The 13,865-nt window shown below is 40.8% G+C and overlaps 1 protein-coding gene across 19 annotated transcripts in view; it reads right to left on the bottom strand.

Moving 5' to 3' along the window:
- The window catches only part of Fhod3 (formin homology 2 domain containing 3), a 444,662-nt gene that overhangs the window by 169,385 nt on the left and 261,412 nt on the right, over positions 1-13,865 (bottom strand). For all 19 annotated transcript variants that reach the window (XM_063232040.1, XM_063232044.1, XM_063232043.1 and 16 more), the window contains exon 6: positions 12,539-12,633. In XM_063232040.1, coding sequence (XP_063088110.1) covers positions 12,539-12,633 — 95 coding nt within the window. The remainder of the gene's footprint in view (positions 1-12,538; positions 12,634-13,865) is intronic.

Genomic DNA, 13,865 nt, shown 5'->3' on the forward strand with positions numbered 1-13,865 from the left:
TAGAAGGGAAGGTCTGGCATAATGAGCTATGCTTTATACATTTGGAGCTAGAGAAATTTCTTCAAGTAAATAAAAACCTAGCAAGTCCAGGCTTGGCAACTTCCTCAGTGGGTAGACTATTATTATGTGGTTTAAGCCTTCTAAATGCCTGCCTGGGAAAGAACCTGGCTTGCGCCCAGCCCATCTCCCCTATTAGCTGGTCTCAAATGGGACCTTTTTCTGCTCATCTCAGAAAGATTCCTTGGGCACATCCAACACAGTCTTGGGGACCCAGTATCGAATCACCACTGCTCCTTAGGAGGTTCTGTAACAAAGAAATCACTTTTCTAGCAAAATATTCCTTTTCTATTGGGTCTCAATATGCCCATTCACATCTTCTCCTCTGTAGTAAAGACTCTGTATGGCATTCTTTTGGCACATTTAAAAAATCCTCAAACTCTTAAGAGTCATAATTTTATGTTTCTATGAATTTGGCTTCTATGGAGTCCAAGTTTATGTTTATGTATTTTGGAAGCTTTACTATGTAAATTAATAACAACCATTAGATAAAGTGCTTTAGAAAGAGTAGCTTCAGAATGTCCACTGTATGGAAATGCTTGGTACTAATTACAAACATATCTAGTTACTCATCAAAATATATCCAGGGGGCTTCTCTTCAGAAATTCCTTAATAGCACTAGAACAGAGATTTGAAAGTAATAAAAGTACATTGCTTCAAAAGAATTTTACAACAAACCCTCATTCATCTATAAATTTTTCAATTTTATGCTCTTATGCATCTGGACTAAGACTTGCAAACACTGGAACAGCCACCGTGGATGTCGCACATCCATTTCTCCAAGTCTAAACAAGCTGCTCCTCCCAAAAGCTCTTAAAAATCCACTCTTGGTGCCCCTTCTGCTTATCTGAGAGCAAGATTATTAGGAAGGGCGGTTGAGAATCCAGCCTATATCTGCTGAAGGAGGCAATCCTGGGAGGACAGTGACAGAGCAGCGGGGGCAGCAAGAGCAAGCTGCATGAATGAGGGGGGTGGGAGGAAGCTGCACAGACGCCAGGGCACACATCACTGTACGGCTCAGACATGACAGCTCCTCGGACAAGACACATCAGCCACGTGTCACATCGACCTGCACTGTCTGAGTCTCACCTTTTCACATTCTAATGAAAGGTCTGACTGCAGCGATCCGCAGGCTCATGCACCTGCCTATGGGTCCTGCCCCAAGAGAAAATCGGTAAGAACTGATGCTCATTCTAAGAGCATCTGACGCCAGGGGAAGATACAGCAGTCATAAAACAATTAAACGAAGCTACAGGCAACCAGGAGTCTGCCTCGGTGGTTCAAAGACCAACAGGCTGATGTGGGAGGAGAAAATGTCCAATCCTTGGAGGTTCTGCCTGGCAGTCTGCCATGGCTGAGGTGTAAAAGGAATTCAGAGGCTGGATGGGGTGGATTGGCTATTTAAGTTCCCTCCCAATCCAACAGTCTTTGCTTCCAGTTTCAACATCAGGAACACCTTCCAGATGCCCAGCACCCAGTGATATTCTACGAGGGGGTAATGACGACACAGCCCCACTTTAAGGAAATGACCACTCAGGTGCTGAAAGAGGCCCCAGACCATTACCACATTGTGGAAACTGAGGGCATTTCTCACGTTACAGACCCACCTAGTTGGCAAATATCAGAGCATTCCTTCAGGAGCAAGGACAGCAGTCAGGGAAAACTAGACCTGTATCCAGCCAACCTGTGCTGGTTCACAGGGAAGGATAGACCTGTGTGCTGGCCTTTGGGCTACTGCTCAAACAAATAAGCCCACTTCCTTCAGTTTGGAAGTAATACACTAGGACTCTAGGTTCCGCTGTTGGGCCTTGCTGCCTGTATATTACTTACATTTTAGGGAATATTACTATTTCATTTCAACTCTCCTATTGTAATAAAATTGTGCTTTATGTGGTTGTAAAATACTCAGTTACATCACATTATATAATAGGAATCTGAGACAATCGCCTTGTAACTGGAGAGTCTGGAAGAGAGGAGCTTGCAGTGGCTGTGACTTACTGCACACTTTATAATGATTTAGCACATTTTGGTGGTCAGGGCTGAGCTCTGCTTTCTGTTGCAGCCATCATTTTGAACGGTCTGAATAAAGTAAAGGCCATGAAGCTTCAGAGGAACAGAGATGCCTGCTGACACAGGAAAGGGCCATTTCCAGGTAGAGCTTCCATATACCACAAACTACTGGTTCCCTAGCAGGGAGGTGGGGCTGGGCCAGAAGGAGGGGTAGCTGGATGCTACCGATACAGTCCTTTGTAGTTACTGTTTTATTTTCTGGCTTAACCTACAGGGAAAGTGTGGAGTGAGACCATTCAGAACATCAGTATCTAAGTTCCACATAAAATATAATCATCAGATGTTTAGCAAAGGAATAAAAGACAGTTTCCCAATACTTTTCTCCTTAAACAAACTGGAGCATCCTTCATGTTTTATTGTAGTTAGGGAAACAAAAGATTTACCCTGAGCAGGTCAAATATGCTGTCCATTAAGCAGAAATAAAAGTCTTCCCAAAAAACCCTTCAAATTCCTAATTCCTCCTCTAAAAATTCAATAATCATAAAAAGAAATCAACTTTCAAATCTCAGGATTTAAATTACAAAAGAAAATCATGATTAGAAAATCATGCTTGATTTTGTTTTACTTCTACTAACAGCATAAATACATGTTATATAAATGGATGCTGCTTATTAGAATCAAATTGGAAATTGGTAAGATAAAGATCCATAAAGCTTTGCTACACTGGCTGCACATTTACCAGCACCTTATAATATACTGAGTAGTAAAACATACTAGCAATTTAAGATACATATTTTTAAGATATGTAAAACATCTTAATCCTATACTATACACTCAGACTCAGAATTTCTGATGAAGAAATTTAGAGTGGGCCTTAAGGCCTTCGTATCTAATCATCCAATAGCTCAACAAAGTTTTCAGCTCCAAATATCTCCTTTTCCCAACTTCTAATAAGTTTTCTGCAACACGACATGGGTCTTCTCAAAAATAAACCATAGGCCCAAACATATTTCCTAGGTATAGGACTCTGGGCCTTGCCTGGGGGTGTCCATGGGGCAGTGTAGTGACCACAGTTGGCACATTTGCCAGGACAGGAAGTCATCTGCAACTGATCTATGTGTTCTGGCTCCCGAGCCTAACAGCCAGCTGCTTATAACTCATGTAATTTCCAAATTTATGATTAGTGTAGTAGCCAAGTATGAGCCTGGAAAGCCCTTAAATTACTAATTAGTGAACAGGAAATCTTAAAGAACAGACAATCCAAAATAATTAAGATAAGTAACAATATAAATAATGCTACAAATTAACATTTTTTGTTAAGATAAAATTATGGGGCTTGGCTGGAGCTTTACTTAAAGAAAAGTGAGAGGGAGAGAGGGAAAAGAAAAGATAAAAAGAATTGAAATCTATTGTGTACATGTACCAACTCCCCATGATGAATGTAACCAGGTGCTGCAAACAGTACTCATTAAAAAAAAAAAACTAAAATTTTAAAAACAGTGCAGGGCCAGGGATATAGCTCAGCAGCATAAGCACCTGCCTGGCAAGTGCAAGGTCCCAAGTTTGATTTCCAGTGTAAAAAAAAATTTTTTTTAGGTAATTTTTCAGGTAATTATAAAGAGTTGGTTGATAAAATGTACCACTCATCTATTATTTGTTAACAAAGGAGTAACAAAATCCCTACATTAAATAAAACACTGCCTTAAGAAACACCGTGGTGATGTTTCCAAGTGAAATACTAGCTAAGAGAAATTAATATGGTTGGATACTTTTCCTGGTAAAAGAATCCATGATTTTAGGTGCAAAATCTCACATTCTAAGAGGCTAATTTGTCACACAACTTACTTTTGGAAATCAAAGAAAGCTACAGAACAATTCTTTCCATTGTCCTTTGGAGATTCCCACCTTTCCCACTGGTTGCAAAACATACGCACTGAGGAAATGTGACAGTTATTATTTTCCAAGTAATAATCAAGGTTACAGAACCTTCTTAGGTAAGCAACCAGCCCTGGACACATGCTAGGGATGGCAGCTAACTTCAGGTGTGGGGAACTTGCTTTTGGAAGAGTTCAGCAGCTGGCTCACTGCAGTCTCCTGGGAGTGGGTGGAGAAGGGCTGGCAAGTGGACATGGTGGACAGAGCGCAGTAAAAACCTACAGGGATGGGGTGATCTGCACTGGCAAAGGGGAACTGCAGGGCAATTCCTGAGCTGGCCCCTTCTGCTCCTCTATCTCTCCTATAAGAGGACAGAATTCCTCTACTGGACACAAAGTTATTGGCGATATGAAGGGTTTTGCACAGTTGCAAATGTTCAAATCACTCATTTCTACTTTCCCTAGCTGCTAGAACACAGCTGGTAGCCTTTGGCCAGATGGCAGAAACATCAATCAAAGTCCCATCTCCTTCTGCATCTGGGCCTCCACAGAACAATGTCTATAAATCAGAACCTGCCATTCTGGTTTATCAAGAAGCCTCTTGAGAACTGAAGAACCACAAATGAGCTCCCTGAAGCTAATTACCACTGAGTGTGCTACAGAAACACCTACCCTGGACAGTGGGGCTCAGCAGACTATACCCTTAAAGACCTGGTCTGAGCTCTGGTGTCCACTCTGATGTCTTCCAAAAAAAGCAATGAGTGAAACTTGGTTTTTGGTCCTCTTTGCCTACCGAGACTATCATCATCTGGGGGCATCTATGAAATCATAGGAGAAATTGTTTTCTGGCTTACACAGCCAGGTAAGCAGCAGAGAAACAATAACCCTAAAGGAGAAGCTGCCTCTCTGCATCCACAATGTTTCACACAAGAAGCATGAGAATATGCCATTAAAATCTCAGAAGGTTTAGAAATTTTACCACATAAAATGCTGAAAACATGCAGGGAATTTCAATACAGCTTCATTAATTAGATTCTATGATTAGAAATAAGGTTCTTTAAATACAGCACAGAATAATTTCAATTTTGTTCTTGAAAAATATGAAAAAAATCAAATGAATTACAGTATAATCATCTGACAATATTACATTCATTGTTTTTAATTTTATTAACCCAGATAAATTCTTGTATTTAGTATTTGCTATATCAGAAAAATCAGAAATTACCAAAAATTAATAATCCTCATGTGGTAGCATTTCATGGTATTTTTTCACTTTTTTGTACTTCTGAAGTTTTATATAAAGAGGATATATTACTCTTAAAAAGAACTCAGTAAAACTTTTAAAACTCATGCTCTTAGTATCAAGATTTCCACATTATACTACTTAACTTCAGGTATGTTTTTGCTTCCATCATGTATCATTAACTTCATTAGCAAAAATAGTGCTAAATCAATTTGAATTAATTAAATGCATATTAATTCAAGTAATTCGGAAGTATAAACACAAAATCCAATAGCCAGGCTTTTTTTCTGGAGATTGAATGCAAGGCCACTTATGTACTAGGCAAGTGCTCTACAACTCAGCAATGTCTGCAGCCCTTTCTTTTTCATTTCAAGACAATGTCTTGCTAAGTTCCCAGCTGACAGTGAAAATGCAATCCTCCTGCTTCATCACCAGAGTAGCTGGGACATAGGTGTATATTACCATGCTTGCTTCGATATCCAGATTGATGTTAGACAATAGTACAATTCAGAATATTGGATGTTCTGGCAACTTTTTTTGGCTGGATCATATTGAATTAACTTGCTAAAAAGATCTCATGGTATTTAATATGCTTCAGAGCTTTTTAAAAGTAATATTCAAAACTGGACTTCTGTCCAAGCTATAAAGAACATCACTCTCAAACTAACAATAACAAAAAGCCAAATTGTCATTAAAATCATGACTTTATTTGAGCCCACTAGGAGCTGAAATTGCAGGGAAACCAAATAGCTCAAAGACTGAAGGATCATCTTCCTTTCAGCAAGAAAAATCAAGGACCCATCAGAGTTACAGCAGGGGTAGAGGATGGAGCCGCCATCCAAAGCAGCCAGAAAAACAGGTTTCAACAAATTGTCAGAGAATGGGAGTGTGAGGTGTGGTGCTATATGTCTGTCATCCCAGCAATCAGGAAGCAGGAGGATCATGAGTTTGAGGTCAGCCTGGCTACACAGTGAGGTCAAGGCCAGCCTGAGGTACATTGCAAGACCCTGTCTCAAAAAAAAATATTTAATTAAAAATAATAAAGGCCATGGGTGGGTTTTCATGAAAGTACAAAACCCCTGGGAAATAAAGACACAAAGAACATGGGCATCCTTTTGCAGTCTGCTCCTAGGGGAATTCCTGACACTGCTGGAGAAGTCAGGGGCAACGATAACACCTAAGAAATTCTCTCAGAATGCACATTTGGGGGTTATACAGAATAGCAACTACCCAAGGGACAGGAGGGGGAGATAGATGACATCCAAAAATTATATCTTCTACAACAATGAAACTGATAAAATGGTCTGGAGAACTTTGGAACAAATGAATTAGGCACATCTGTCCCAAAATGAGAGGTAAATGGCAGACAGTACACATCTGTAAGATAGGAGGTTGGAGGACTCCTGAGGAAAAGAAGTGTTGGCTAACAATACTGGACACTTTGGTGCCAGGTACAAAGCTCAGGGGTTTATACATTATTCCCATTTTATTCCCATGCTTATAACACATGAAAAGGTGACCCACCCAAAGGACCAACAGTGCGCTACACCTTGAAGTTCAAACACTTATTATCAGATGCACAAAGCCTTAACTTTGGGAAGACCTGGAAACCCATAAAGAGCCGTGGTTAAGTGCTTCTAGAATAAGACAGCTTCCTCTGACTCCAGAACAGCCCTAAAATACCCTGGCTTGGTCTCTTACAGCACACAGATTGCATTTGTTTATGCTATTGCCTATCTCTGTCAAACTAAACATGTTGGTCAAAGACATGCAAGCTTTGCTTACTATATTTATTTATTTATTGGTTTGTTTTTTAAAGAGAGTAAAAACAGAACAAAGCAGGTCAAGAAAAAAATAATTCAACTGACACAGAATTTCAAAGCAAGACAACAGGAGGTCAACAGTGGCTACCATAATGTCTGGTTTTATTCAAATAGTTGTGCTTACTATATTTCTGTTAAATAAAACTAACACTAATAGTATGAAGACTGGCCAAGCCAAAATTCATAATTATCTTGAGGCAGGAGTTCTGCTTTCATCAATGGGGAAAAAATGCAAAGTATTGTGTTTTGATATAAAATCATCAATCACAGCCAGGTCCAACAAAAGAAAGTGACAAACACAGATGAGTTTATGGGGAGTGGCTAGAGGGTTAGGGGTACCAGTCCTATTTGAGCCAGCACCACAGGCTGTTGCCAAAGGGGCTTATGAAGCAAAGGTGGGATTTTTGGGAGCTCAGCATCTTACTGTTCTTTCTTCTGGATATATGGAAGTCAGTAATCAGTAGGATGAGAATTAGAAATTATGTCCTAAGGACATTTACAGTCATTACTTCGGACAGAATTACAGAATAACCACCTTCACATGCTCAGCCTGCTCAGGAAATCAGAGTATGTTGCTCCAGGAGGCAGGACACTAGCATTTGGTTAATGGCAGAGAGGAAGGTGTGTCCCAATAAGGGGAGTTTCCCCACTAATACTAGGGTCCAACAGGGCTGGAGTCACTAAACCTCCAGCATCTCATTTCCCTAGAAACACAAAGCCTTCTTCTTTCTCCCACCTGAGGAGACCTTTAGAAGTCAGGTTTCACAACCTTGATTGTGACATTATCATCTATTCAAGGCTAAGATTCTATTTATATAACTTCAAAGTGTTTTGCTCTTGCCCATGTATGGGTCACCTGAGTAGATCACACAGCAATGACATGCTAAAGACTGCAAAACCCAAGCATTGGCTGAATCACCTCTATTTGTCAGTCAGCCATTACTTCCTGGAGTGCAAGGAGCACTAGGCACCTTGGAGATCTCGCTTAACTCTCCTAAGGGGCATTTCCTTCATCTCAAAAACAAGTTTTCTGCCAACAAACCCCAAGTTCCAACTTCTCCATTCCTCCCAGAGGAGTTTCCAAACTCATGACTATTCAGAAGCAACACTGGGACCCACCTTTGATTCCTGTCTTCATCATTCTACATCTACAAATCCAGTCCTAGGAAGCTGTTCTTCAAGATGTCTCCACATTTCCATCATTCTGCTTCCAGGGCAACTCTAGACCAGGCCCCATCACCTCACAACCACCATACGTGACATCTCCCACCCCTGCTCACATCGTTCTCCTCTCCCCTCCACTCCATGCATACGCCTCCTCTCTTCATTCTGCTTCCTAATGAGAACCTTTAAGTGACATTCCAAGAGAGATGGAAAGCGACAGACAAAGGGGCAAACCTAATGACAGAGGAAAAGAAAGAAGGACAAAGCCAGGGCTCCCTGACTCTGGTTTAGTAGCTGAGGTGAGGCAGGAGCAGAAAAGCAGGTCCACTCTCACACAACTACAAAGAAGCCTGCAGGCCTGGCACCAGCAACCTGTGACACAGCTAGAAAAATAAGATTCCATATGGTGAGCAGAAATAAAGAAAGCAGGGCAAATGTCAGAAGTGTCCCTGGAGAACTATAAGGAGCCTCCAGGGTCTCTCCATGGACCAGAAGGGGATAGAGAGAGACAGACTCTCTGTGTTAGGAAGACGAAAGGCCAAGCTGTACAAACTGAATCATCTTACCTCAATTAACTAGAATTCCAGCTGTATGAAGAGAAAAAAATAAACCCTCACCCTGTAGTAAGTGATGGGATACGTATCTGCCTCTTAGCTCTGACTGGGGTATTTAAATAACAGCTCTTATAAACAGAAAGAAACACTTTATTGAAAACATTTTTTTCTTTCTCTTAAAAAGTCATTATTTGGTTGCAAATGCATCACTCTCTCCTCTGGCTATGAAGCTCAAATATCTCCAAATATGCATTGCATAATGACCTGTTGGCAGGCGGCAAAATCACATCTTGTTGCCTTTCATGGAAGGAAAATGAAGAATTATGAAAACAAAATGACAAAAAAAATTCTAACCCAGTACTTCCTTTATCAACTCTGCGACTGCTTAAGAAAAGAGAGCAGGATATCAAGGCAAACCTTTCAGGTTCAGAGAACTCTGACTCTTTCCAAAGGAAATGCTGGGGTCCCAGCACTCCTGGAAACATGGTGCTGCTGTACTGCCAATCTGTGTGTTCAGGGAGGAAACTGAGGCTTCCTTTCTCAGGATCTAAGAATCCTGGTGAGGTTAGCATAGTCATCGCCCTTGTAGATGCTTCTCAGTTCAAATGGTGCTGAGGGAGGAGTCCTGGCAGACACTGGACTGGGATCGGGAAGAAGAGATCTCTGGTCTGTGCTGCAAATAAACTTGAAAGCTGCTGCTGTCACCCACTTTCAGCCAGTGGCCCGGGAATGAGCATACCCTGCAAGGTCAGGGGGAACCTCCATCTGACATCATAGTGACCAGGGCTACAGCTGCCCCCAGTGCTTTCCTTTCTAACAGCTTCATGAGCCCCAAGGTACAGGCTGGCTCTTGACTCTATTTGTTTTGCCCTCATTTACCAAGAGACAGAGACCATTGTGGACCTTCCCGAGCAAGTGACAGATGGAGACAGAAATCTACACCGATCTAGTGCTGATGCCCCAGTGGCTGTAGAGAAGACAAATCCCAGACAGAAGATCCAGAGAGCCAGAGACAAGCACATTGTGTATGCCATCTGGGGAAAGCACCTTCCTCCCAATTCGTTTTTATGGTTTCTCCATGTTATTTAGAAACAAAATAAGAATTTTTCAGTGTGCTTCTTCTCAATTGTTTATTTTCCTTGCAGAATGATTCCAAAGAAAAATTGATACAAGGTTGTTGCAACACCAAAGACTTGGAGCCCAGAGATGTATCTGTTACCTCTGCTTTTTTTTGTCATCTTTTTTCTTCCTTTTCCTTCACCATGGTCCCCTCCGTGTACTTTTTTCCATTTCTCTCTCTTCTCTTTTTTGTGCCTTTTCTCTGTGTCTTACTCCTTTTGTGCTGCTATAACGCACCTCCTGAGACTAGGTAATTTATGAAGAATAGAACTTCATTCCTCACAGTTTGAGAGGCTGGGAAGTTCAAAATCAAGGTGCTGGCTGGTGAGAGTCCAGCCTTTGCCTCCATGGTGGCACCCTGTCCTTGTGTCCTCCTAAGGGAAGAAGACTGCATCCTTACATGGAGGACAAGCAAAAGTAGGAGAAGCCACTCTTAAGCCCTTTTCACAGTGGCCTTAATCCACTCATGAGGGCAGAACCTTGCCCTGAGCACTTCCCAACAGCTATGCATTTCCCAAGTGTAGCACTGGGACTGAGTTTCCAGCACATGGATTTGGGGGACATGCTCCCCTTTTCCTTCTGGCCACTGATTCTCTTCCCTGATCCTGTCCTACCACCCAAACTTGCTGTTACTCTATTCCCTTTCTGACACTGAGCTGAGAGTCTCAGTGTCTTATTTTAGCCATGAAAGGTTAAAATAAAAGGTTCAGAAATAGGACTGATTGTTGTTTTATTGTGGCCATAAGAAGACTATAAATACTGCTTAATTTAGCTGTGACAGGTACCCAGAGTCCATTTTTAGTGTAGAATCTCCCATCTCTAGATTTAAGGTCCATGAAATCATTCAGAGATCCTTGAGGAGGGACTGGCTTCCAAATGAATGTGAAAGTTAGGGAGGGGCCAGCAGATGCAAGGGGAAGACAGAAAACATTAAAACAGACATCAGATATAAATCTTCCTTTGGCCTGGCTAGGTTAGCCTGGTAGGCCTAGCTACTTGCTCTGCTTCTCAGCCCACTAACATCACTTTCAAAATAGAATCTCTTCCATTTTCCATAGAAGACTCTAGAAAGCCAAAACGAAAAAATAAAAATAGGAAAGGAAAACCATAGTCGCTTTCACTATGAAAAGAGAAAACAGTCTCTCACCAGTACTACTGGGAAAGAAAAACTGGGGGCTGAATAAAGGCCAACCAAGGCTCCAGGCCACACTCCAGTGCTGTCCACAGAGAACAGGTTTTCCCACCAGGCAAGTGCACAATCCCCACAAGAAAGGTTGGTAAGTCTTGAAGGCAGGTGCAACCTAAGACCAGAACCATGCTGGTCACAAAGACCAACCAGGACTGAGTATTCCTGAGGATCACAGACTCCCCTGGAAGCATGTGAGATAAAAAAAATGACACCTGAGGATTGTACTCAATGCTGGGACACAGCAGTCTTGCAGGATCACCTGCATCAAGATGTACAGTGAACATGGGAACTGTGAATAGCCTAACCAAGGGCTCTGCTGGGCCCCCAGAAAGCCATGTTCAGTCTGTGATTTATTTAAATCAGGTGCAAATGCTACATTTGGACCTGTAAGTTTCTCTCTGCCCAACTTACCTACGGTGGGCACTTTGGTTTCCTTCGAGACATCCTACCTCCACTGTCACTGCCCACAACATTGCCATATGTGCCCCTCCCCTGGACAGGACCCCTTCTTAACACTCTTCCAAACTGTCCTCCAGCCAGCTCCATAACTACCCTCTCTCACCCCTGGACACAGAGGACAACAACAAAGCCTTGGCCAGCTTCTGGTATGCTCCAGTGATGAGATGGATCTGCTTCTCGGCAGCATCTCCATAAGTGTGGGGACCTCACAACCAATAGCTGGGTGAATGCATGCCAGTGTCTATGCAGAAATCGCTAGATTCTCATAAGCAAATGCAAAGATAGCTCAGTACTCCTCACTTAGTGGTTCCGGGAGATGCAGCAAGTACTAAAGATGATGGCTCCTAAAACAAAGTGTTTGGGCTGGACTCTGACAAGTTCTAGGTTATGTGACATATACCAATCAAACAAAAAGTAGAGGGACAAAATTTTGGTGTCAAAATGAATTGGGTACCAAATTCAGTAAGTTTCAAAGTAATCAGTTACCAAACTATGATTATGATTATGATTATCCTCAATTATGAAATGAGTATAATATTATTTACCTGCTAGTGACCTCAAAAGGATTAAAATTAGATAATATTTGTAAAACATTCAGCATGGTACCTGGTATATTTTTAATAAATGTTGACTACTTTTGCAATTAATGGTGGAGTTGAAAGGTAATGTCAAATTCTGTCATCTACATATATAAACTTGTATTTTAATAGATACAATATATAAATATGTATGTAAGTACTTTAATACATATATGAAATTAGGGGGTACACAGACACTAAATCTATGGTATAATGTTTAACAAAAAACAACAGAGCAGAGGCATTCAATTACATTTTAAGAGAAGTAATGCAAATGCATAAAAATTTCATAAGCTATTTGCAATTTAATTATAATTTAAAATCTGTAAAGTCCTCATTTATGAGGAAAGACTTGAATAGAAAAGAATAGAATATTTTTTCCTGCAAAATTATGTTAGAAAGGATAACAAAAAGAAAGGTATATGATATGCAAAAGAAAGAAAACATTTCACTGTAATTTCCTCTTACCTTTGATCCAATAAGTGTATATAGCCACTGAATGGTTTCATTGTGGTTAATTACTCCATTCATTCCATCCACGTACAACATAATCTGGCCCAAAGCTACAGAAAAGAAGAAAGGAGACAACGTGAATTTTTATACAAATACACTCTTCAATGGTCCTAATGTCAACTGAAATTTTCAAACTTGTAAGTACACAGTACATTAGGAACCAGATCTAAAGATAAGCAGTGAGCTCTGAAATGGGCTCAATCTCATTTCAGAAAGTTTGACTACACCAAAAGAAGCAAAGGTATCCCTGGCATTGGGAAAACACAATTAAGGTACCAAATCGAGTGTCGGTTATTTCTGTATGCCCCGATGAATATATATTATGTTTTCTCTTTCTATGTGCACTACCAGTCACAAAAAAGATTTCAGAGAATGATATCTGGGTGTGGCTCCAACTGGAGCCAAGAAGAAACAAAATTTCCAAAAGCAACCTGATTCTATGGGATCATCCAGAACCAGTGCAATGTTATTCCTTTAGAGGATCAATACACACACACTTAAATATCATTTGTAGTTTTTTAGAGATTTTCTGATTAAAATAATAAATTGTCACATATCAAATACTGAAAACTTAGTTTAGGAAAATGTAGTTACCACATATTACCATTATTCTCCCGAAAAGGAAATGTATGCCACATTATTTAAACAAATGATAGTTTAATTTCTCAGCTCCATTACCATCAAAATTTGGACTCTAGATAATTAAAAAGTGTAAGTTATTAGACCCTAATAGGCTTCTTTAATGTCCTTAATCATATTTCACCCATAATTAGTTGATGCAGCACTGATACTTCTGGCAATATTTTACAAGTAACAATAGCACATATAATTTTAGAAAACCAGTAAAGCAGAAAAGAGTTAAATGAAGATACAAAATTTCCCAATTTAAGGATAATCTTTTGTATTGCAGTCCTAACACTGAACTAGTCCTTCCTTGCAAAACCTACTCCAGGCACAAGATGGCGCTAAATAGGCTCCAGGGGGTTAATACCACTAGATTCAACAACAAAGACCCACCACCACCCTGAAGGTGGGCCAGAGAACAAAGACCACTCAAGGGAGGGGCTGATTGGATGCCTGAAAACACATGTATCTGGTCTACAGGAGTCATGAGAATTAATCATTTACATTCTGCAGAGGGTGGAGAAAGCCAAGATTGTCAGAAGGGAGCGACGGGTGGCACCACAGCTCTAGAAAGACAGCCGTGGCATTCCACGTTATGACATTCATGGAACTTACTCCAGGCATATTTATTGATTGTGCTCCACTGTCTTTTATCTAA

The sequence above is a fragment of the Cavia porcellus genome, unplaced genomic scaffold (genome assembly GCF_034190915.1).
Source record: "Cavia porcellus strain 051 isolate PalLab524CR breed Dunkin Hartley unplaced genomic scaffold, mCavPor4.1 scaffold_20, whole genome shotgun sequence".
NCBI classification, from domain to species: Eukaryota; Metazoa; Chordata; class Mammalia; order Rodentia; family Caviidae; genus Cavia; species Cavia porcellus.